The sequence below is a fragment of the Saimiri boliviensis genome, chromosome 3 (genome assembly GCF_048565385.1).
Source record: "Saimiri boliviensis isolate mSaiBol1 chromosome 3, mSaiBol1.pri, whole genome shotgun sequence".
In the NCBI taxonomy this organism is placed as follows: domain Eukaryota; kingdom Metazoa; phylum Chordata; class Mammalia; order Primates; family Cebidae; genus Saimiri; species Saimiri boliviensis.
In genome coordinates, this window is record NC_133451.1 from 137345642 (window position 1) to 137367983 (window position 22342).

At 34.0% G+C, this 22342-nt stretch overlaps 1 protein-coding gene across 4 annotated transcripts in view; it reads left to right on the plus strand.

Annotated features, from left to right (window-relative positions):
- FBXW7 (F-box and WD repeat domain containing 7) overlaps positions 1–22342 on the plus strand; it is a 227986-nt gene that overhangs the window by 145181 nt on the left and 60463 nt on the right. The window contains exon 2 of one of the 4 annotated variants that reach the window (XM_074396822.1): positions 1–21545. This exon is cut by the window's left edge and continues 15147 nt beyond it. The exons of 2 other annotated variants lie outside the window; for them this stretch is intronic. Coding sequence is in view for 1 of the 2 variants with exons in the window: in XM_003927976.3 (XP_003928025.1) it covers positions 21549–21695 (147 nt within the window). In the remaining variant the exon portion in view is untranslated. Of the gene's footprint in view, positions 21696–22342 lie in introns of those variants that run through there. One more of the 4 variants, XM_003927976.3, reaches the window with a different exon arrangement.

The following is a 22342-nucleotide window of genomic DNA, read 5'->3' on the forward strand; positions in this document are numbered from 1 at the left end:
TTTATATTGACATCTCTTGACTTTGCTTTGGTCCTTGTTCTTCTACCTAGAGCAGTGACAGCTCTTTTCATAAGAGAAGATTGCTATCATATTCATCTGTGATCATCTCCAGACTGAATGCCTTCAGTGTGTTCCCAGAATATATACATATTTTTTTTTTCATTAATCTTAACAGTCCTAATATGTAATTTCTAATTTTTAACCCCATATCGGAGATGAGAAATATATAAAGAGAGGTTAAATTAATCAGTTATCAGTCAGCTGGTAAGTAGTGGAGCTGGGATTGGAACTCAGCTCTTATTCTGGTTCCAGGTTGTATTTTTCTTAACATTTGGAAATTCAGTTAAACAGTATTAGTAATTTTGGGATGAGTGGGCTGTGAAATAACCTAAAGCTATCATTCTAGCATCTATTTTCATGTTCCCAAATGTTGCCTTAACTAAACCTCTGCTACTGTGGTATATTTACTGTGACTCATACCACATTGTATTTGTTTTTCTCCCTGTCTCTTTTTTAAGCCCTTTGATTTATTTTATTGCATAATAATAGTTATTGTGTTATCAGGCACCCTGATAACCTGATTATTAGTCAATAAAGAATTAGTGTATAAATTTTTATTCTTATTAGTCATTGACCATGCATATGTATATTTTGTGTAGCTGGAGTCAGTGTGTATACTATTTTGTATTCCTCAGTCTTTCAGTTATTATGATAATCATAGCTTTATTATTATATGGTAACCTGTTTAAACAGTTGGCTTATTCAGCCTCTCAAAGCGAATTTTCCCCACTCCCTTCTGCTTCCCTGAGATCATGGCCGATTAACATGAATTATTTCTGCATTCCCTCACCTAGTATTTCATATGTGTCTTTTTTCTTCTATCCCTCCAATCTAGTAAGAAGAAATACACTTGTCCTTTACAAGGAAACCTTGTCTCTGCTAATTATTAATCCTTGAGATCTGCAAAATGTTTTTTGGAGACCTTCCTGCGTTAGCCATTCTACCTTTCTAAATTAACAGGCTTTAATTTTTAGAGCAGTTTTAGATTCACAGCAAAGTTAAATGGGAGGTACAGAGAGTTCCCATATGCCCCCGGTACACACAGGTACAGCTTCCCCCTTAGCAGAGTAGTACATTTTTTATAGTCAGTGAAACCACATTGTCATATCACTGTCATCCAGAATCCATAGTTTCCATTAGGACTCACTTTTGGTGTTGTGCACTCTGTGGGTTTGGACAAATGTGCATTGACATGCATCTACTGATGTAGAGAATGGTTTCACTCCCCTAAAAATCCTGTGTTCTGCCTATTCATCCCTTTCTTCCCCAGCCTCTCATCGCCACTGATCCTTTTACTGTCTCTCTGGTTTTGCTTTTTCCAGAATATCATATAGTTGGAATTCCACAGTATGTAGACTTTCAGACTGGCTTCTTTCACTTATGTAATATGCATTGAAGTTTCCTCCATGTATAGCTTGATAGCTCATTTCCTTCTAGCACTGAATAATATTCCATTGTCTGGATATACCACAGTTTATTTATCCACTTAGTGAAAGACATCTTGGTTGCTTCTACGTATTGGCAATTATGGTTTTTGCATGGACTAAGTTTTTAACTCTTTTGTGTAAATGCCAAGGAGTGCAGTTCCTGGATTGTATGGTAAAAGACTGTTTAATTTTGTAAGAAACTGCCAAATGGCTTCCGAAGTGGCTATATCATTTGGCATTCCCACCAGCAGTGAATGAGAGTTCCTGTGGCTCCACATCTTTGGTAGCATATGGGGGTGTCACTGTTATGGATTTTGGCCATTCTAATACATGTGTGGGGGATATCTCTTTGTTACAATTTGCAATTCCCTAGTGATACATGATGCTGAAATTGTAATTTGCAATTGTCCTTTTCATGTGCTTACTGTAAATCTGTAAATCTTCTTTGGTGAGGTGTCTATGTGTCTGTTCAGAACTTTTGTCCATGTTTTTTTTTTTTTTTTCTTTTTTTTCCTTTTTTCTTGAGAGAGAGTCTTGCTGTGTTGCCTAGGCTAGAGTCAGTGGTGCGATCTCGGCTGACTGCAACCTTCTCTTCCTGGGTTCAAGTGATTTTCCTGCCTCAGCCTCCCAAGTAGCTGGGATTACAGGTACTTGCCACTGCACCCAGCTAATTTTTTTATGTTTAGTAGAGATGGGATTTCACCATCTTGGCTAGGTTGGTCTTGAACTCCTTAACTTGTGGTCTACCCGCCTTGCCCTCCCAAAGGGCTGTGGTTCCATGCGTGAGCCACCGCACCTGGCCTTTTGTCCTTCTTTTAATCAGGTTGTATATTTTGGATAATAGTCATTTATCCCAAATGTTTGTGTTTTGCAAATATTTTCTTCCAGTCTGTGGCTTATGTTCTTATTTTCCTGGCAGTCTCTTTCACAGAGCAGACATTTCTAATTTAGTAAAGTCCAGCTTATGAATTATTTCTTTCATATATCAAGCTGTTAGTATTGTATCATTGTATCTAAAATGTGATTTCCAGTTGGATGCTGTGGCTCACATCTATAATCCCAGCACTTTGGCAGGCTGAGGTGGGAGGATCGCTTGAGCCCAGAAGTTTGAGACCAGCCTAGGCAAGATAATGAGACCTTTTCCTTACAAAAAATGAACAGAATTAGCCAGGCATGGTGGTGCATTCCTGTGATCTTAGCCACTCGAGAGGCTGAGGTTAGAGGACTGCTTGAGCTTGGGACATTAAAGATGCAGTGAGCCAAAATCATATCACTCTATCCCAGCGAAAAGTCATTTCAATACCCAAGGCCATTTAAGTGTTCTCTTATCTTCTAAGAGTTTTATAGTTTTGCACTTCACATTTATGTATAACTATTATCCATTTTGAGTTAATTTTGTCAAGAGTGTAAGGTCTTTATTTTAGATTCATTTATATTTGCATGTGGATGTTCAGTTGTTCAGCACCATTTGTGGAAGAGACTACCTTTTCTCCATTGTACTGCCTTTGTTCCATTGTCAAAGATCACTTTACCATATTCTGGTCTCTCTCTTCTTTTCCATTCATCTACTTTTTCTTCTTTCACCAGTACCATACTGTCTTGATTACTGTAGTTTTATAGTAAGCCTTGAAGTTGGATGCTGTCTATCTCCTAGCTTCATTCTCCTTCAGTATCGTTTTGGCTATTCTGGGTCTTTTACCTCTCCATATGAAGTTTTAGAATCAGTTTGTCGATACTTGTTACTTGCTGGGAGTTTGATTGGTATTGCTTTTAAACTATAGACCAGATTGGCAAGGACTGAAATCTTGACAATATTGAGTCTTTCTATACAAGAACATGGAATATATCCACTTATTAATTCTTCTTAGATTTTTTAAATCAGAGTTTTTTTTTAATAGTCTTCCTTATATAGATCTTATACATATTTTGTTAGATTCATATCTAAATATTTTATTTTGGGGGGCTGCTAATGTAAGCAGTATTGTATTTGTCATTTCAAATTTTACTTTTTCATTGCTGGTTTGTAGGAATTGACTTATATATTAATTTTATATCTTGCAACCTTGCTGTAATTGCTTTTTTGTCCATTTTTTAGGATTTTCTATGTAGAGGGTGATGTCATCTGCCAAAAAAGATGATATTATTTCCTCTTTCTTAATCTCTTTATCTTTTACTTCCTTTTCTTGTCTTCATGCTTTAACTAGGACTTCTGGTACAGTGTTGAAAAGCAGTGATTAAAAAGGACATTCTTGCCTTGTGTCTGATCTTAGTAGGACAGCTTTGAATTTCTCATCAAGTGTGATGTTAACTGTAGGCTTTTTATAGATTTTATCAAGTTGAAAAAGTTCCCCTCTATTCCTCGTTTGCTATGAGTCTTTCTATCCTATTTCTTAATGGTTTAGTAGATGACTCTGTGGTACTTTGAAGGTTGCTTGCAGAATTTCCATGCCCTAGGCAATTTACCTTTCCTTGACATTTGAAGGATTGATGTTGATGCCAAGTAGAGGATCTTCACAGAGTCCTCCTGTAGCCTCTGAAGTTTTAGCTTGGAAATGTTAATTGCTTAAGGTTGCAGCAATTGAGTGACAAAGCTGGGGATAAATTTTATGTTTTGCTTATATTTCGGTTCCCACCTCTCCCCCGTCGACAAAACCCCAATATATAAACAGTAAATATAAGTTTATTTTTTAAACATAAAGCAAGTTCCTTTTGAATTTATTATTTCACCAGCTTTAAACAGTTGTAGGTAGGGTCCAGCCCTACAGGGTCCTTCAAGCCCCCTCTACTGGTGCGGAGATGAGAAACTGTGGAAATAAAAGACACAAGACACAGAGAGAGAGAAAAGAGAGTTTGGGCTCAGGGGTCCACTGCCAATCGAAGTGTGGAGTCCAGCAGTGGTCCCAAGTGTCCGCATACTCTGACTTTTCTTGAGTACAAAGCAGGGGTAAGGACAGGTAGGATGAGGTAATGGTGGCCAGTGATGGGTTCAGGTACATCACATGTCATAGGGATAGGGGCCCAGGACTTTCAGGTAGCCAAGATGAGGTAAGGAGCATAATGCATTAGCACTTTTTCCATACTTGTCAAGAAAGAACAAATACATTAAGATTGATGTTACTTTTACTGATTATCTCTTCTAAGAAAAAAGGAACCAGGTGCGGAAGCGGAACATGAAAGTGGACATGGAATGTGACCACTGAAGCACAGCATCATATAGAGACAATTAAGCCCCAAGATGTCTGTGGGCCTTCCTGACAGCTGTCAGGCCTACTGTAGGAGCTTGGAGGAGTGGAGTTTTCTCCCAGCTCCTCCAGGGAAGGAGACATCTTAGACATCTCCTTCCACAGCTGGCTAAACAGCGGGCGCTTCCCTAGCACTGGCGCTGCCACACAGTCAAGGTGCTCTCCAGCAGCCCTTAGGCGGGCATGACAGACGGCTTAGAGTCTTGCCTTAAGGTCACTTCTTTCACATTGTCACCTTACATTCACACTTCACAACCTGAGAGGCATTAGTAAAAGATTAGGCTGAGTATATATACATATCTTAATGGTTACCTGTGAATAACTGAGATCACCTATGGATAACTATGATCACCTAAGAATAACTACTATCGTTATATCGCTAGTTATTTTCTTCTTCATTTATTGGGAACAGGCTGAGGCTTCTGACTCCTGCCTGAGCACTTACGGGATCTCCTACCCACAAACAGTATTACCAATTTTTGAACCATTTGGCCAGTGATTACAGTTTTATGAATCTTATTAATGAGATTCTTTTCTGCTTATGAGTCTGCATTTACTTGACATTTGTCCTAAAATCTCAGTCCTATCTTTGCCCTCTCTTCTGAGAGACATAATTTTGTGTATTTAATTAATCTGTATTGTCTATAAATTAATATGATAAAAAGAAACAAGTTGGATGGATCAGAAGTAGAATACAGAGAAAAGAAAATATGGTTAGAGAAAGGTGTGCTTAGGTGTGCTTAAATACTTACTTTGTAGACACGACCCTGTTCTTTTGTTTTTTGTTTGAAATTTGCCGTATATTCAGTATTGTCCCGTTCTTAATTCAGAAATACTATTTTTTTTTTCATTTAGCATTACAATTATTTATGGGAAAACTATAAGAATATTTCAGAATTCTTTCACTGGATATTCTAAATATGGACAGTAATTCAAAAGAAAGCACAAAGATATAAAATCACAGAAGATACAAAATATTTAGGTTTTTGTAGAAGTCATATATTAATATGTTGAGCATATGTAGAAAGTTGTAGAAAGTATTTCTTATTATGAAATGTCATGTCAAGAGCACATAATTCCTTAAGAATTTATCTGTTTCTTCACTGAACACTAGAGGGCCATATAGTACCTTATAGATAGAGCTGCTTTCTATGTATTTAAATATATTTAGTGTGTACTTGTCTGTCCTACTTTGTGTTTTAGTATACTATGTCTTGCTCAGAATTTGGAGTATACACTCGAATAATTATATGCAGTGTCACATAATATATGGGATATTTAGGGTTTTTGATCTTCTTTTAACAAGCAACTAGCATTTTGCTATTTAAACAACGAAGTGTGATAAAAATGAATCTTGGGATAAATGTATGTGCAGACTTACTATGCTTTGGAAATATAAGTATGCGTTTAGAAAATTTCTCAAGTATCTGAACATATATGCATTAAAAGAATAGGCCTTTCATTGTTAGATGCTTTGGGTTTTCTTGGCACGTATGTGAGAAAAGAATAATCTCTTGAAAGAAATTATCTTTCTTGTTTAAATGTCATCTTATGTTAGCATAGAAAGTAATATATGGGGTGTAACCACCTAATCATCCTGTAGTAAAGAATATTTGAACAACTGATTTAATCTGCCTCAAAAAAAATTTTTTTTTGGTTGCTTAGGGTAAAGAAATGAGAAATGTAACCTATAGGAACTTAAATAGTTAATGTCAGTGTTTGAAGAGAGTCATCAACAGCCAGAAACTGTTCAGGTTCTTATAAACTACATAAGATATGCCTTCCCCAAAAGGTATTAATATTCAATTAAAAGAATAAAAAGATACGGTAAGAGGATGATTTCAGCCCAGAAGTTTGAGGCTGCAGTGAGCTGTGATAGCACTACCGTACTCTAGCCTGGGTGACAGAATGAGACTCTGTCTTTAGAAATATAAAAAAGAAAAACATTGTCTTGGTTCCAAAAAACTGACTTTGAGCTACGTATGCCCCATGGAGTGTATACTGTTGGATCTTTGGTAGCTTCTAGAGAAGAAGTTCCAGACCTAAGTAGGGTCTTCATTAAATATTAATTTCTGTATTATGTTTTTTGGGGGGAAATAAGGACATTTCTCATTAGCTACTATTCATACTGTCTTTTGGTGAAGGAAGATTAGTGTGATGAACTTACAGGAAACACATTATCTATACTTACAGGAGAAAATAAAAGAGGGTCATGTGAAAGAGAAAGGAGGAACAATAATTCATTTAAAGACTTAAAAGAATCTCGTCTCTTAAATCTCTCCTCCTTTGATTTGCCAATTTTAGTATCTTAAATTATTCCTTCAAATTAGTTACTATAATGAAGTGACAAAACTTTGATCTTTAGTTCTAAATTTTACTGAGATGTTAGTCCTCTTGAATATTGATGAACTTACTATTTTAAAGTCACTGCTATGATAAACAGTATTCTCTAACTGATAAAGTTATATTTCTTATAACTTAGTGGTGTGTTAGCTAGATTTCAGTATCACTGCCATTTTCTGAAAACCACATTTATTGGCAGATTGACATGAGCTTAGGTAATTCAAGGCTGAACTTGAATTCTGATCCTTTTGCACAGGTAATGAAATGAGTTGTTGTTAGCATAATGGAGGTGGTGAATGTTGAACTCTTAAATGGTCAAGAATGTAAATCAGATAATAAGATCAGTCTTTGGATATGTCGAAAAACACAAGGACTCCTTGAGTGGCAGAGATATTAGATGCTATTGATGGATTGAAGACATCCAGTATTGTGTCTTTAACATGTGTCTCGAGAAAACGTTGGCCTACTAGTTAAAACTTGATTCATTTAACAATATTATTGAGTACTCAAAAAATTATTTTTCTAGGATATGCCACAATTTAATAGTAGCTCTTGTAGGGAGGGGTTGGGAAAGGAAGATGTTGGGAGTAGATTACTATGCTAAATGCATATATTCATTGTTAGTTGCATTATCTTTTAAAAGGGTTAATGGGAGGGGGCAAGTGTAGAATTGAGGATTTGTAGTATTTTATAAAGGTAAGAGATCACTTTTATCCACTCAGAAGTCAGATTTGGAAAAAGCAGGTTAGTATGAGTATGAGTACTAGAGATATTTCTAGAATATCATACACCTGTATTGTAACTATTTTCCGTCAGTGATATTCTTGACTAGTCTGGAATGATTTTCAAGCAGAAAACTCTCTTACTCCTGCTTTCCCGTATCACAGTTTATAGGAGATAGAAACAGTTTATAAGAGATACAAACACCTAAAGAGATGATAGGGTCCAGAAAGGTAATTGATGTGAATGAAATGGACTACATATAAGAGCCAGGGAGCTAAAACTTCTCTAAAAAGAGGATGGCTGTGAAAATATTGTTCTTGATACTGTCATGTTTTTGAATTTTTCAAAACTCATTGGAATTTCAGATTTCAAATACTTTCAAAAGCATTTCCGTGGGTTGGTTTAACCCATAGACAACCCATTTTTCACTAGACATCATGTATGGAAGAATGGACTGCGGTTCTTGAACTGAATATCTGAAACTGAAATAAATGCAAGGGAAGGTGTTCTTTGGCACTTCTGTAGAAATGTTTGTCACTCATTGCAAAATTACAGTAGTTTGCTTCCAGTGCCGATTTAATTAATGGGAATTGGGTTGTGTGGAGTGAAAGTGTACCATATGCATAGCACATTAAGTGCTTTAGCCAGTGATCTACAGACTTTTTCCTTATGAATTTGATATACTAATTTTAGGTATTAAACTGCCAAATGAATTGACCTCATTTTAAAGAAATGGGTATCCAACTTCCACAAGGAATTTGAGATTTGAAGTGGTCTATATGTAGGAGAAATACATATAATAAAGTGGCAAAGTGTACGTGAAAATCAGAACCAGGGACAATACTGGAGTAGAATATGAAGGCAAGGTCATGAGAAGAAGTAAAGATTGAGTTATGATGAGTTGGAGAAAGCTGGTAATAGGATAATACAGGTTGTCGACTTTTAAGTGTCTGCACCAGTATTTTTCAAAGTCTTACCTTGGACCAGCTGAGTGACTCAGCAGATCATGTCCTCAATAGTATATCTGTAACAAATGCATTAATGCTCATGAATAGTGGTAGAGTGTGATCTCTGAAGTCAAACTACTTGCGATTTTTCAAATGCTAGCTCTGTCATTTTATGGCAGTTTGACCTTGCACAAACCGTTAACCTCATAGAGTTTCTTAGGAACGGTAGTAGTATCTACCATATGTGGTATCTACCATAGTGTTATTGAGAGGATTCAGTGAGGTAGTGTGTGCAAAGTACTCAGGACAGTGACTGGCAGATAGAAAATCCTTAATAAGCATTAGCTATTACATTTCGTCACATTAATTATTGTGATGTTACAAGTCTATGCTACAGCTAACTTAGTTCAGGCTAGGAGGAATGCTATGCAAAATATTTTTAGTTCCAAAGGTACTGTTCTGGGTGGGTTGAAACTATTCCATTGACTTTTGCCTACATTACTATGGCTTTTAGCATAGAGTTCAGCTGTTAGATACAGCACATTTTGTTACCGCTAACTGTGAAGCACTCTTAATCCCTGATAGGTATTTTTTCCCTATTGGTTGTTAATGCTGAACTTAGAAGGAATTTGTAAAAGAGCCTAAAAGTAAATTTTGGTAATCTTAGAGCTTTGAGTACTCATATAAAAATGTTCAGAAGAGAGGAAAATGTAAGTTTTATTTTTTAATGATACTTGGGTGTTCTTGAACTGAATAGCTGAAACTGGAATAAATGCAAGGAAAGATGTTCTTTGGCACTTCTTTAGAAATTCTAGAATTACTGCTTGATACTTCAGAAAATATCTTAGTTTTTCACAGTGAAGAGATGATTGTAAACAAATGAAGCAATCACTATGAGTGGAACAATAGTTCGGGATAGATTGAAATTATCTTTATTTATGATACATTTTAGAGAACACTTCATAAATTCCTGGGATAACTTCTAGCTGACATACAGGATATTAACTTGATTTCTTATAATAAGTATTTTTGTCAGGGTAGCATCTTGCACATAAACTTTAACCTCTAATTATATGAAATGTAAATAGAAGAATGATGATTGTTTTCATAGATCAGATTTTAAAATGATGTTTAAATTTTTTTTGTATCTTTCCCCCTCCCCAGAAAAGGGTCTGTTGTATTAAAATGTACCTTGTCCTTCTGTCAGTCAGTTTATACTGATGCAGTGATTAAAGGTTGTTTTTCTGCTTTAGAAATAGCACTTGATTTTAGGAGATGCATTAATTTAAAATGCTTTAATTTTCTGTGTTTCTGGTTGGTTTTCATGGCAGTTTTTGGTTATTGAAATCAGTTGCAAATGAGGAATGCAAGTACAAAGAAGGTACTGGTGAATCTGAGGAGTAAGTGCCAACATTTATTTATTTGCTTAGGTACAGATGTTGGTTCTATTAATGTATGTCTACATTATATGTTTAATTTTGTAGAATGAATTGTTCATACTTTATGAATATGCTGCCATCTGTCTTAGGGTTTAATGAGTGAAAACCTTGAATCTACTGAGTACCGCTGTATTGTTTATCATGTAAGTTTCAGTTTTGGGGTTTATTCCTCATTATTTTACTCTGTTACTTGGTATAGAAAAGAAAATTAAAACTTTAAGACAGAATCATTCTGGTTAGGTTATCACTAATCTTACATTCATTTTAATTATATTTTTGTGCTTCTTTAGAAAGGAACAGAATAGAGATTGCAAAATGATGTCTCATAGTAGGTATTTAAATCTTTTTCTTTTCATCATTACAACTTACAATTGAATAGTATTTTTAAACACATTTAAATTTGTTGCCAACATTGGAAAATCTTGAGAGTTCACATAAAAATATATTTTTTTTTTCACCTTGTTTTGAAAATATGGAACAACTGGCCAAACTGGGCCCATGTACTTACATGGCAGCATCAGTTGTACCTTCTAAAGGGCTTTTCAGATCTTAAACCTAGTTTGTTTTTCTCCATGATTTTACTTACCTTATCCCCTTGTCATCTGAGTTTGTTTGGAATGTAGACAAAAGCATGATTATAGGAAATCCAAAAGTGAGGTTGATTTTTTTTCCTTTCTTGGTCATATATCAACAGATTTTGGATATAAATTCAAGCCAAAGTAATACATAACTTTTAAAAAAGTTTTATGAAAATAGAGGCTTGTTAAGGCCTCATTTTCATTGAGCATCAAGTTGGGAAATTGTCACCCAAAATTTTGCCATCCTCAGAATGATCACTTATGTTTTCATTTTGGATTACCTGTTACCGTTTTCCATTTCTGTTGAATTTTAAAATTAACACTCCACTAGGATGACTCTAATAAACCAACTAAGAGCTCCTTCTTTTATAAGGTGTTTCCGTTATCTGTGGTCACCTGACCAGTCACCCTCAAAGCTTTCTGGATTATAACAAATGAGAATTATTTTATTATTTCTTATTGTTCTTATAGGTTTGTAATTTGGGGAGGGCTGGTCTGGCCATTGTTACCTCTGGGTGGCAGTCAGATTGTTTCTGAAAGTGCAAAAGCAGGGGTCTAGAACAGCTGAGGGCTGATTCAGAATCTCTTTTTCCATATAGTCTCAGGACATCTCCGTAAAATACGGTCTTTTTACCTGGGCTAGTTTGGGCTTTTTCAGAGCATGGTGGCCTGAAGGTACCACTTAGCCATCATGTCAGGACTACCAAGTTAGTCTTCCAGCAAGCAAGGTGGAAGCTGAATCTCCTTTTTATGACTTAGCCTAGGAAGTCACATGATATCATTTTCACCATCTTTAATGGTCCAAACAGTCACAGAAGTCTGGCCTGTTATTAAGGAAAGAGGACATGGCCTCTACCTCTTAGTGAAAGGGGTGTAATAGTCACATTGCAAGAAGAGCATGCAGGATGGGGGACAGTGTTGTGATTACCTTTGAGAATACAGTTTGCTATAGGAGATCGTAATATGTTTGATCTTATTCCTGTTTCTTTTTTAAATTTGGAGTTCATAAAAATTAGGTAGATTAAAGCATTCCATATGTAATAATTAATTGTCTTATACAGTACTTTATTTCAGTTTTCGAGAACTCTGAAACACTGACAAATGTCTCTGAGCAACCAAGTTAGGAAGTAACACAACTAAGTTAGATTGTAATGTTCTGTGGAATCGGATAGATGTACTCTTAAAAAGCACAAATTTAGGAATTAGACATACCAGGGTTAAAATCTCAGCTCCACTACCTGGCAGCTGTGCCACCTTGGGCAAATTTCTAAACCTTTCTGAGCCTCAATTTTCTTGTCTAAAAGTAGACAAGGATAATGATACCTCAGAGTCTCGTATGGTGATTAAGAGATACAAAGCATGATCTACTGGAAACTCTTGCCAGTATTTAATCCTTTCCCCTCATCATTGTTCCAGTCTGAAATAATATGTATATATTTGCTAAGCCCTACAGCTGCAGACTTCCTTTATATCTCTTGTTGATCTCTGATAGTCTCCTTAGACTTATTTCTCTTTCTATCCCGAGATATTTCTATTGCAGGCATACTAAAGAATAATAAAAATTGAGTCCTGTTTCTTTGTTTTTAGTCTTTCTTAATAACCAGTTAGTGTTTTACTTGTAAAGAATGAAAACTTAGGCTCTCAGCTTAATTTAAACCCCAACTACAGAAAATAACATTGATACTTATCAGAAAAATTATTTTGTTGAATATATAATATTGACAGAGCAAAAGGCCAGTGGTATTAACTGTCAGCCCATCCAAGAATGAAGTTCTATTTTCTGTAGCTTAATCCTATACTTGTTTTCTGTACTTTAATCCTATACTTAAATTCTGTACTGAAGTACTTTCAGTTAATATTAATAAATTTCACATACTTTCATAGCACATTACTGAAAATTATATAAATGAAGTATGGTACTATGTTTATGTTATTCAAAATACATTGATTTTTATTTATAATTGCATCAGAAACTCAACAATGTAGGAAATAATCATCTCCCCATCCTATATGTATAGTATAAAATACTATACATATAGGATGTATAGTATAAAATAGTATAGTATAAAATAGTATAAAATACAATAGTATAAAATACTATTTTACTTACCTAAGGGCCAGCACTCCTTCAGATATTTTTCGTTTCCATAAGTGTAGCTTTTTATTTTTCATAAGATAAATGCTGATAATTTTTCCAGCTGTCAGTTTGGTTGAGCCATCTGCATTATAGCTAAGTTTAATTTTAGTTTTTTAAAAAGCTATATAGCAAAACAGCACAAAATTATTGTATTTTAAAAGAATTATTAGTATTAGGTCCCTAGTCCTAATTATTAGTGTAATTTGTATTATGACTCTCTGGCCTGCAGTACTCTTCAGAATTTTTATAAGAGAAAGAAATTATTGGTAAATAATGTTTAATTTATTTTAACTGAAAGTCTGATGAACTGTTTATGTTTAAACTTATTCATATAAGTAAATTTAGATGACGGAGTTAAATACTGATATTGAATAAGTTATTGTCTTTCTTATACTTACATTTTATTTTGATAATTATAGAAAATTAGGTTGCTTTGAATCACTTACTCTGTCATTACATGAAGCTTTTTGCATGACTGAAATACCTGTAATTACTGTGTCATTTTTGTCATAGCTGACTTAAAGGTGTAACTATAATAATCACCAAATAAATTCTTGGTGAGCAGCTGTGTAAGGCCATTTTAACAGCTGGGGTAACCCAGCTCAGACTTTCAGAGTTAAACTTAATCACAATACAGGTTATGTTAAGTCACTGAGGACTTCATACTGGGCATTTCTGGAATACTAAAAACACTCAGTGTGATGGTTGGATTTTTGTTTTATCTGAAGTACTTTTTTAAATGCTGTATGAAAGGATGAGGAAAAGTATGTTACGATTAACAACTAAATTTCTTAGGCACAAATACATAAATAAAAGCCAGAGTTTAGTGATTAAAAAAAAAAAGTCAAATATACTCTGTATGCTGTTGTTTAGAACACTATAGTAGGTAGGAGAGGAAGAAATACATAAACACACACACACATATTATTATAGTATAATATAGAATCAGAAAAATCCTGAGGTTATTTTTCTTGAATTTTATCTTTTAAAAATTTCTTTAAAAATCATTATGTCTGTACCTGCTTCCCAATGAAAATGTTTTCTTATTATTATACAAAAATATTTACATGCCCTTTTTCTAAAAGAAGACAGACACAAATGAATTGAAGCAATGCATTTTATTTAGATATATTTTATAAATTAGCTATATTGTTCACTAAAATATAATGAAGGAAAGCTCACCAAATTGAACCTTATTACAAGAAGACCATATACTTAATACTATTAGAGCTGTAGTATACTTTTTTTTTGTTAAGTAGTAGAGGAGTTTTTTTTTTTGTTGTTGTTGTTTGTTTTGTTTTGTTTTTGTTTTTTTTAAATGGGTAGATTATGTAGTGGTGAAATTTGGGCCTTTAGTGTACCCATCACCCAGATAGTGTATATTGTACACATTAAGTGATTTCTTATCTCTCAACACCTTCCCTGCCTCTCACCCTCTGAATCTCTAAATATCTTTTATTACAGACTCCATGTTCATGTGTACACACAAGATATTTCATTCTTTTTTATACCTGAATAGTTTTCCATTTTTATATGCGTACACACACATACATGTGGGTTAGTTATCATAGTTGACTTGAAGTGTGACTATAATAATCCCCAACTAAATTCTTGGGTGTCTTTAAAATAATGATTTATTTTTTGGGGGTTAGATGCCCTAATTCCATTGTTGGTTCTTTGAGAAATCTCCATACTGTTTTCCATAAAGATTGTACTAATTTGCATTCCCACCAACACTATATAAGCATTTATTTTTCTCCACATCCTCGCCAACGTTATTTTTTGTATTTTTAATGGTCATTCTGAATGGTGTAAGATGAGATCTCATTGTGATTTTACTTTGCATTTCTTTGATAATTGATGATGTTGAGCATTTTTTTCATGATTGTTGGCATAAAAAAATGTGTGTGTCTTCGTATGTCTTGAGAAATACCTATTCATGTTATTTGCCCACTTTTTAATGGAGTTATTTGGTTTTTATTGTTGAGTTGCCTGTATATTCTTGATATCAGCCCCCTGTTGGAAGCATAGTTTACAAATATTTTCTCCCATTCTGTAGATTGTCTGTTCACTGTATTGATTCAGAGATGTAATATACTCTTAAAACTGCAAGGTGCTTAATCTCAATTGTCTGAAGAGAAGTCAGACAGTCTACCTCTATTAAATATTTAGCCTCCTCTTTGTAGAAATCTGAAGTATAACCTCCAGGTAATTGTACTGAAAGACATTAAATAGTTAAGGTTTCTGAATCTTGGAGGTTCTGGTTTACCATGGGATAGTTTTTGTCATCTGTCAACTTATAATTTATTAGCACTTGTTTGGTGGTTTTCTGTGTTTTACTTTTTGATTTATAATGTATGTTCCACCACAGTTTTGGAAATAACTGGAATATAAAACAGCTTAAATGTCTGACATTGAGATGTTGATTCCATAAATCAGAGCAGTTAACAATACTTTTTATAATCTAGTATTCTAGCATTTTTATTTTGAAAATGCTACATATCTGTGTATATAGGCATGTACATGCAATGCTTTTATTTTGCAAATGCCCAATTACCAGGTCACATTTTTATAACACTTGTATATGTTATATATGCTGCATCAGAACCCAAGCATATTTCTTTTAAGTAGTTAGGGGCTGTCCTTGTTGCCCAAATAAAATTAGCAGAGAAGTACAGTGTGTGATCCATTGAATGTTTACATACATACAATGTCTCAAATACATTATAATTGGAAGTTGTAATATTTCTGAGTGAGCACACTGAGCATGTAAATAAATATTTTAGAACATTTTTAGGAATCACTTTAAATGTGATTTTAATCTTATAAAATATTTTTATTCATTTGACGTACCTTTTGTGAATACTAAAACTTTAAAAGGATACTAAAACTTTAAAAGGTATGCCATATTTTTTTCTTTGAAGCTAAATCTAATTGTATTTATGTTTCTGCATTTAAAGTAATATGTTCCTTGCTGGATTTTTTTTTTTTTTACATTTATTGCGAATATAAGCTTGATAGTTTATCATTAAGCAGAGGATTTAATTTCGTGATTTATGAGTGTTTTCCTTTGTGTTTAAATTGTTCTGTCTTCAACCATGAATTGCTTTCATTCATGAATTGCTTGTAGGAAAATACCACTCTGATATCTGCAATAGTAGGAAAGACTAAAAACTGATTTGGTAGAGAAAATAATCTGCCTTATGCTGTATCTGTGAATAAATGAGTATGCTTGATAATACCATATTATCTGATCAGAAGATTTTGATTCTGATTTATTATACTTGAGTAATGGCATAATGTTTAGCATGTGGGACTTTCTGTTTCTACAATGGAGTAAGTCACTTCTTGCCTAAATTCACAGAAGCAGTGAATAATACTGAATTCAAATAACATGTTGATATTCTTCCTGTGGAAGTTTTTGAGGTAAGACTTTGGTAACTTTTGGTATAGTATAAAGTCAATTTGAATTTGCATGTAAATTTACATCTTCCAAATGATTGTTTTAGCCGATTCAGGAATAATTTATGAAAAATGGAAAATCTTTGTGCTGCTCGTATGCCATGGCTTTGGTCAAGAGCACTTAAATTTCTAGCCTTTTGTATAATAATGAAAGAAAAGATGGAAATCCAGAATAAATTGCCATGATGGTATTTCTGTTGTTGTTACAAGAGAATTGGAGTGCTTGGAGCTGTAATACATTGTACAGATACCACATCAATGATATTTTGTTACATGTAACATTTATATATAATTGTTTTTGCGGATGCAAATTTTTAGAAGAAAGAAAATCAGGAAGTGATAAGTGGGCAAAATAAGTTACCTTATATAAAGACCTTTTCTTTACTACACATTCCCTAATGTTTAGCCCATCTTGGATGATCAGTGATATCTGGAATCTTAAAATGCCAGGACACTATGGCTAAGATACTACAGCTTCAGTTTTTGGTGAACATTTTGACAGAATTATAGAAGTCTTTGTGAAACTTATAGATAATATGTTTTAAAATATTGTTTTCCAGAGTTATTATAGATCGATTTTAGAATCTCTGCTTTATTTCCTGGTGATTTTAAATTGGTAATGTAATCCACAAAGCTCTATGTGATTTTTGATTGTAGTAATAGTAGTGGTAGTCATAATGGCAGTTCAGTTAACAGTATCAAACACTAACTAGGCGTGAGGCATTATTCTGATTCTTGTATCAACTAATTTTTAATCCTCACAACAGTCCTATGAGGTAGGTACTACATAGGTGAAATTGAGACACAAGTGAATTAATTTAAGAGGTCATACCTGGTAGAGCCAGGATTTGGACTAAGTCAGTTTGGTTCTGGAGTCCATGCTCCTTCCTACCATATTGTATTGTCTTATTGTGTTATCATCTTTTCTAAGCTCGTCTTTAAACATCTTGTTTGTTTTTAAGAGTCTTAATTGGGGTAGTAAATAAAGGGTATCTTAAATGTTTTTAAGAGTATAATTGAGACTCAGACTTTATCTTTTCTTTAAGACATGGAATTAGCTGCATTTTGAAGTATATTTTTTTTCTTCAATTTTTGAAGCACTGTGGTTTGTACATTTTGCAGTATATTAACAGTTGGGGTTCCTATATACAGTGTCTGTGATTTCCCCCATTTATTAGGGTTTTTGTCTGTATTTGAAGGTTTGGTGTTTTGAGTGTTTCCATACTGATTGAGAATATTGCTTTAGAAGTATTGTTACTTGAATTCTCCAAAAAAGATGAAACCTGTAGTGTATATATATTTGGAAATTAGTACTCACTTTGCCCCATCACCGATAATGTCTTCTTTTTCCAAAAATAATATCATGACAAACACATGATTCAGTTAGACTGTTTGGTTTGCTGCAGTTGCAATGCACTGTACTATCCAGTTGAGGGCAGCTATTTACTGATTTTTTAAAAAGTTGAATTAGAATGTCACCACTTTGTGCTTACCAAAACTTGGTATCTACTAAAAAACGCACTGTTTGATACACAAACAGCCTTAATTATATTCACTTATGTTGTGTTCCTGTTATCACTGTAAATTATTTCATGAAAATGAAAAGGCTTGTTTTATTTCATAATAACTGTTGGTCTCTAAAAACTAGAAACTGCTGATTTTAGTTTTAATTTTCCCAATTCAAGTTCTTCTCAATTCTAAATTTTTTTTCCCCTTAGGATCAGACTTACTGAGATTTGAGATTTTTCTTATCTTTAAAATGTCTGCATGTAAATACATGTGACTTCAGAGTTCTTTGAGGGGTTTTAAATGTAAAAAGTGAAAAATTATACTATTCAGTATATTATCTTTATTAACCAGGGGAATAACCACTGGCTGTTAACTAGATCTGTTTGATTCATTTTTCTAAATGGCAGATGAAGATGTTAAACTCGTAGAATGTACTACCTTCTTCTACTTTTTCTGCATTAGAGTATCACATTATTACAATTGTATCTTTTTTTTTTTTTTTTTTGAGGAGTTTCGCTCTTGTTACCCAGGCTGGAGTGCAGTGGCACAATCTCAGCTCACTGCAACCTCTGCCTCCTGGGTTCAGGCAATTCTCCTGCCTCAGCCTCCCGAGTAGCTGGGATTACAGGCACGCGCCACCATGCCCAGCTAATTTTTTGCATTTTTAGTAGAGACGGGGTTTCACCATATTGACCAGGATGATCTCGATCTCTTGACCTCGTTGATCCACCCGCCTCGGCCTCCCAAAGTGCTGGGATTATAGGCGAATTGTATCTTCTTTGCAGTTCAGAAAAAGAAATTCATAGGGGTTAATTATCCAATTGATTTCAAAGATATCACTGAGGCAGAATTTAAAAAAAAAAATAGTGTTGGACTGCAGAACTGTTGTAATATTAACAAAATAGGTAGTGTTAGTAACTGAGATAGGGACATTCCATGGAAACTACTTTAGCAAAAGAGATTGTCTAATGAGAGAAGGACATAATATGACATATGTTTCACAAACAAAACGATTAGTCTTATGTTAGAAAATAAAGTGAGCATCTGAGAAGTTGCTAAGACAAGCATGAACCTAGTATCATTAATTCTACAGGATAGTAAGTTGTCTCATAGGGCTGTAGACATGGTACCTTGGATATCATTCTCACCGTTTTTCTACTACCAATTTACAGGTTTCCAGCACTCTCATATTATCTCTTCTCTCTCCTAACCTTAGATACCTCGAGGTTTTTTTGGTGATGATTTTTCCATTTTCAGTCATTTACTTTGTTGTTTAAAAACATTTAAAATTTATAGTTAAATATCTACAACATAAAATTTAATATATTAACCACGTTTTAAGTATACAATTCAGTGACATTAAATCTATTTACACCATTATACAACCATTACTACTATCCATCTTCAGAATGTTTTCATTTTCTCCTGCTGAAGCTCCATGCCAACTAAATAGTAACTCTCATTTCTACCTCTCCCTGCCTCAGGCAACCACCGTTCTGTTTTCTGTCTATATGAATTTAAGTATTCCAAGTACCTTACATAAGTGGATCATACGCTATCCTTTTTTGACTGACTTATTTCACTTAGTATATCATCTTCAGTGTTCATGCATGTTGTAGCGTGTATCAGATTTTCCTTCTTTTTAAGGACTGAATAATGTTCCCTTGTTTGTATATGTCACATTTTGTTTATTCATTCATTCATTGAGACTTGAGTTGCTTCTACCTTTTGGCTATTGTTAATAATGCTGTTATAAATATGTATACAGGTATCTGTTCAAGTCTCTGTTTTTAATTATTTAGGGTATATACTCAGAAGTGGAAATGCTGGATCATGTGCTGATTTTATGTTTAATTTGTTGAGGAACTGTCATACTATTTTCCACAGCAGCTACATTCATTTCACATTGCCACCAAGGATGGGCAAGGATTCTGATTTCCCCACATCCTGGCCCGTACTTGTTTTCTGTTTGTTGTTGTTATTGTTGTTGTTTAAAAAAAAAAAAAAACAAAACTTCCTAATGGATGCAAAGTGGTAGCTCATTGTGGTTTTGATTTGCATTTCCCTAATTAGTGATGTTAAGCATCTTTTCCTGTGCCTATTGACCATTTACATAGCTTTGGAGAAATCTATTTTTTTGTAGCATTGTTGCCAACAATTTTGCATTTTTAACTACATTTTAAGTTGTAGTATAAGAGAAAGGTCTACTAGTAGGAATGGGACTATTTCTTGTGTTTGGATTGCCTTCCCAACAGCCAACTTTAATACTTAGCGATGCCAGTCTTTCCAAAGTCAAAAAGAAATCACCCATTTCTAACTTTATCCTTTAAAATCCTCTCCATATCTTGGTCTAAATTCCCACTGTAAAACTCCATAAAAGCTTAGAAGTTAAAAGTTGGAAGGAGAGATAAGTGGAGCTGACTGGCTATTGGAAGAAGAAAATAGAATGGAAAGAGAGAATAGCTTACTGAGCACTGTGTACGGATAGTTCACAATTACTATCTACTGTCTATCAGGAACATGGAATCTAGTATAAAGATTAATTAACACTTGCACAAGTGATTAATTTAGGGTCATATTTGAGATAATGCTGGAAAGTTTAGCTTGGAGGCACTTTAAGGAGAGTCTTCATTTCTATAGAGTTTATTTCAGGCCTTGGAGAGCCACTGAAGGTTCTTGAGGAGTAGACAGCACAGTACATTCCCTCTCTGTGTTTTAGGAAGATTTATCTGACCATACTATGTAGGAGAAATTAGGCACTAGGGATTGCAATGGACTGGCTAGTTACTCTCCATTTTACTATAATTACTTTCCATCATAGATTACTTTATAAATACATACACTTTTTACATATCTTTAATCAGTGGGTGACTGTTAAATACTTTCAAGTGGAATCAATAAGTTTTTCAGAATTAAAGAGATTGACAATTGAAAACTCTAATATGAAGGTTAATCTGAAGTGTGTATTAATAGCTATTAGAGAACTAGAGTATACAGTATTTTATGTCTAGTGAGTATGAGATAAAGAATGGTATGTATGGAAAAGGGAAAGAGCACACTTAAGATGAGCACTTGAAAAAATAGCGCTCATTATAATATAAGGTAGAACAAACGTGTATGTGTGGATTTTTTTTTAACCATTCATAACACCATCCTTAAATTTGAAACATGATTCAAAGCATTCCTAAAATATTAATACTGACATTTGGATAAGGCACACTTAATAGATATTCAAGAGAAGATAAAATGTTGGTGGTGTTTTTGTTTGTTTTTTTGTTTTTGTAAGTAAAAATTTACTTTCACTTTCTAGGAAACACTCTTAGGTTAGTTAGTTGGAGATATATTAAAAGGGACCTTACAGCACAGCCCTGCTTTGCTTGTGTTCATATTACGGACTTTGTATGAGAGGTTCACCAGCTGTTTGACTGGCAGGAGCAGGAGCTTTCACTTCAGTAGTTTATAATTCCTGGCTATTCTAGGATAGTTTGCACTTCACCAAGCCTCAGACAGGTCAGGACATTTGGTAGGAGAAGGTTGAAAGACAAAAGCAGCAGGCCTTGAATTCTCAGCCTTTTAAAAACTATTATTAAATATATAGATTTAAGATTTAGTGGTTAGAGCTTTTAGTAATGTGCCTGTATTACATGTAGAGAGTATTCGTCAACCAAGAAGAGTTTTAAAATGTCAAAACCAGGAAAAACTACTCTAAACCATGGCTTGGTTCCTGTTGATCTTAAAAGTGCAAAAGAGCCTCTACCACATCAAACTGTGATGAAGATATTTAGCATTAGCATCATTGCCCAAGGCCTCCCTTTTTGTCGAAGACGGGTAAGTCTCACACATTTGAAAAATATGAATGTTTATTTAAATGAAGTACTTTGGCCTCTTTTGGTGAAGAGATGCCTCACATTTCAATTGATATTTATAATTAAAACTATCACTGCATTGTGTAGCCAGTAAACACTTACATATAAGTGATAGTTTTATAATATGATATAGAGCCTAGAAGATAGGGTTACCCAGTCCACCTTTTTGTCGCCTTTATTTTTCATGAGGTTAGAATCCTGCAGATTTATCTAAAATTAGTCAGTGTAAAAAGGTATGTTTTGAAATATGTTGACAAATATTAACACTATAAATTTGTAGTTTTTATTTTGCATTAAAGGCAAAACATTGATGGTATTCTCCATATACATAGGAAATAGAGCATTTCATTCGTTAAACAGTATTCCAAGTCCTTAGACTTCTTTGACCTCTTAAGGTGTATTATTTTTAAGTTGCTGTTCCTTAAATTCAAACTTAATAGGAACACTACTTTTTGCTGTTATTATAAAATAAAAATAGCATGCTATTGTGTGGCAGTCACGATACAGTTTATATATAGACAATCCTGAACTAACAAACATTTTGTAGAACTTGTGCTGTATGATCTATTGGATGTTTCTCAGGATTACGTACTCCTCCCCCCAGTCAAC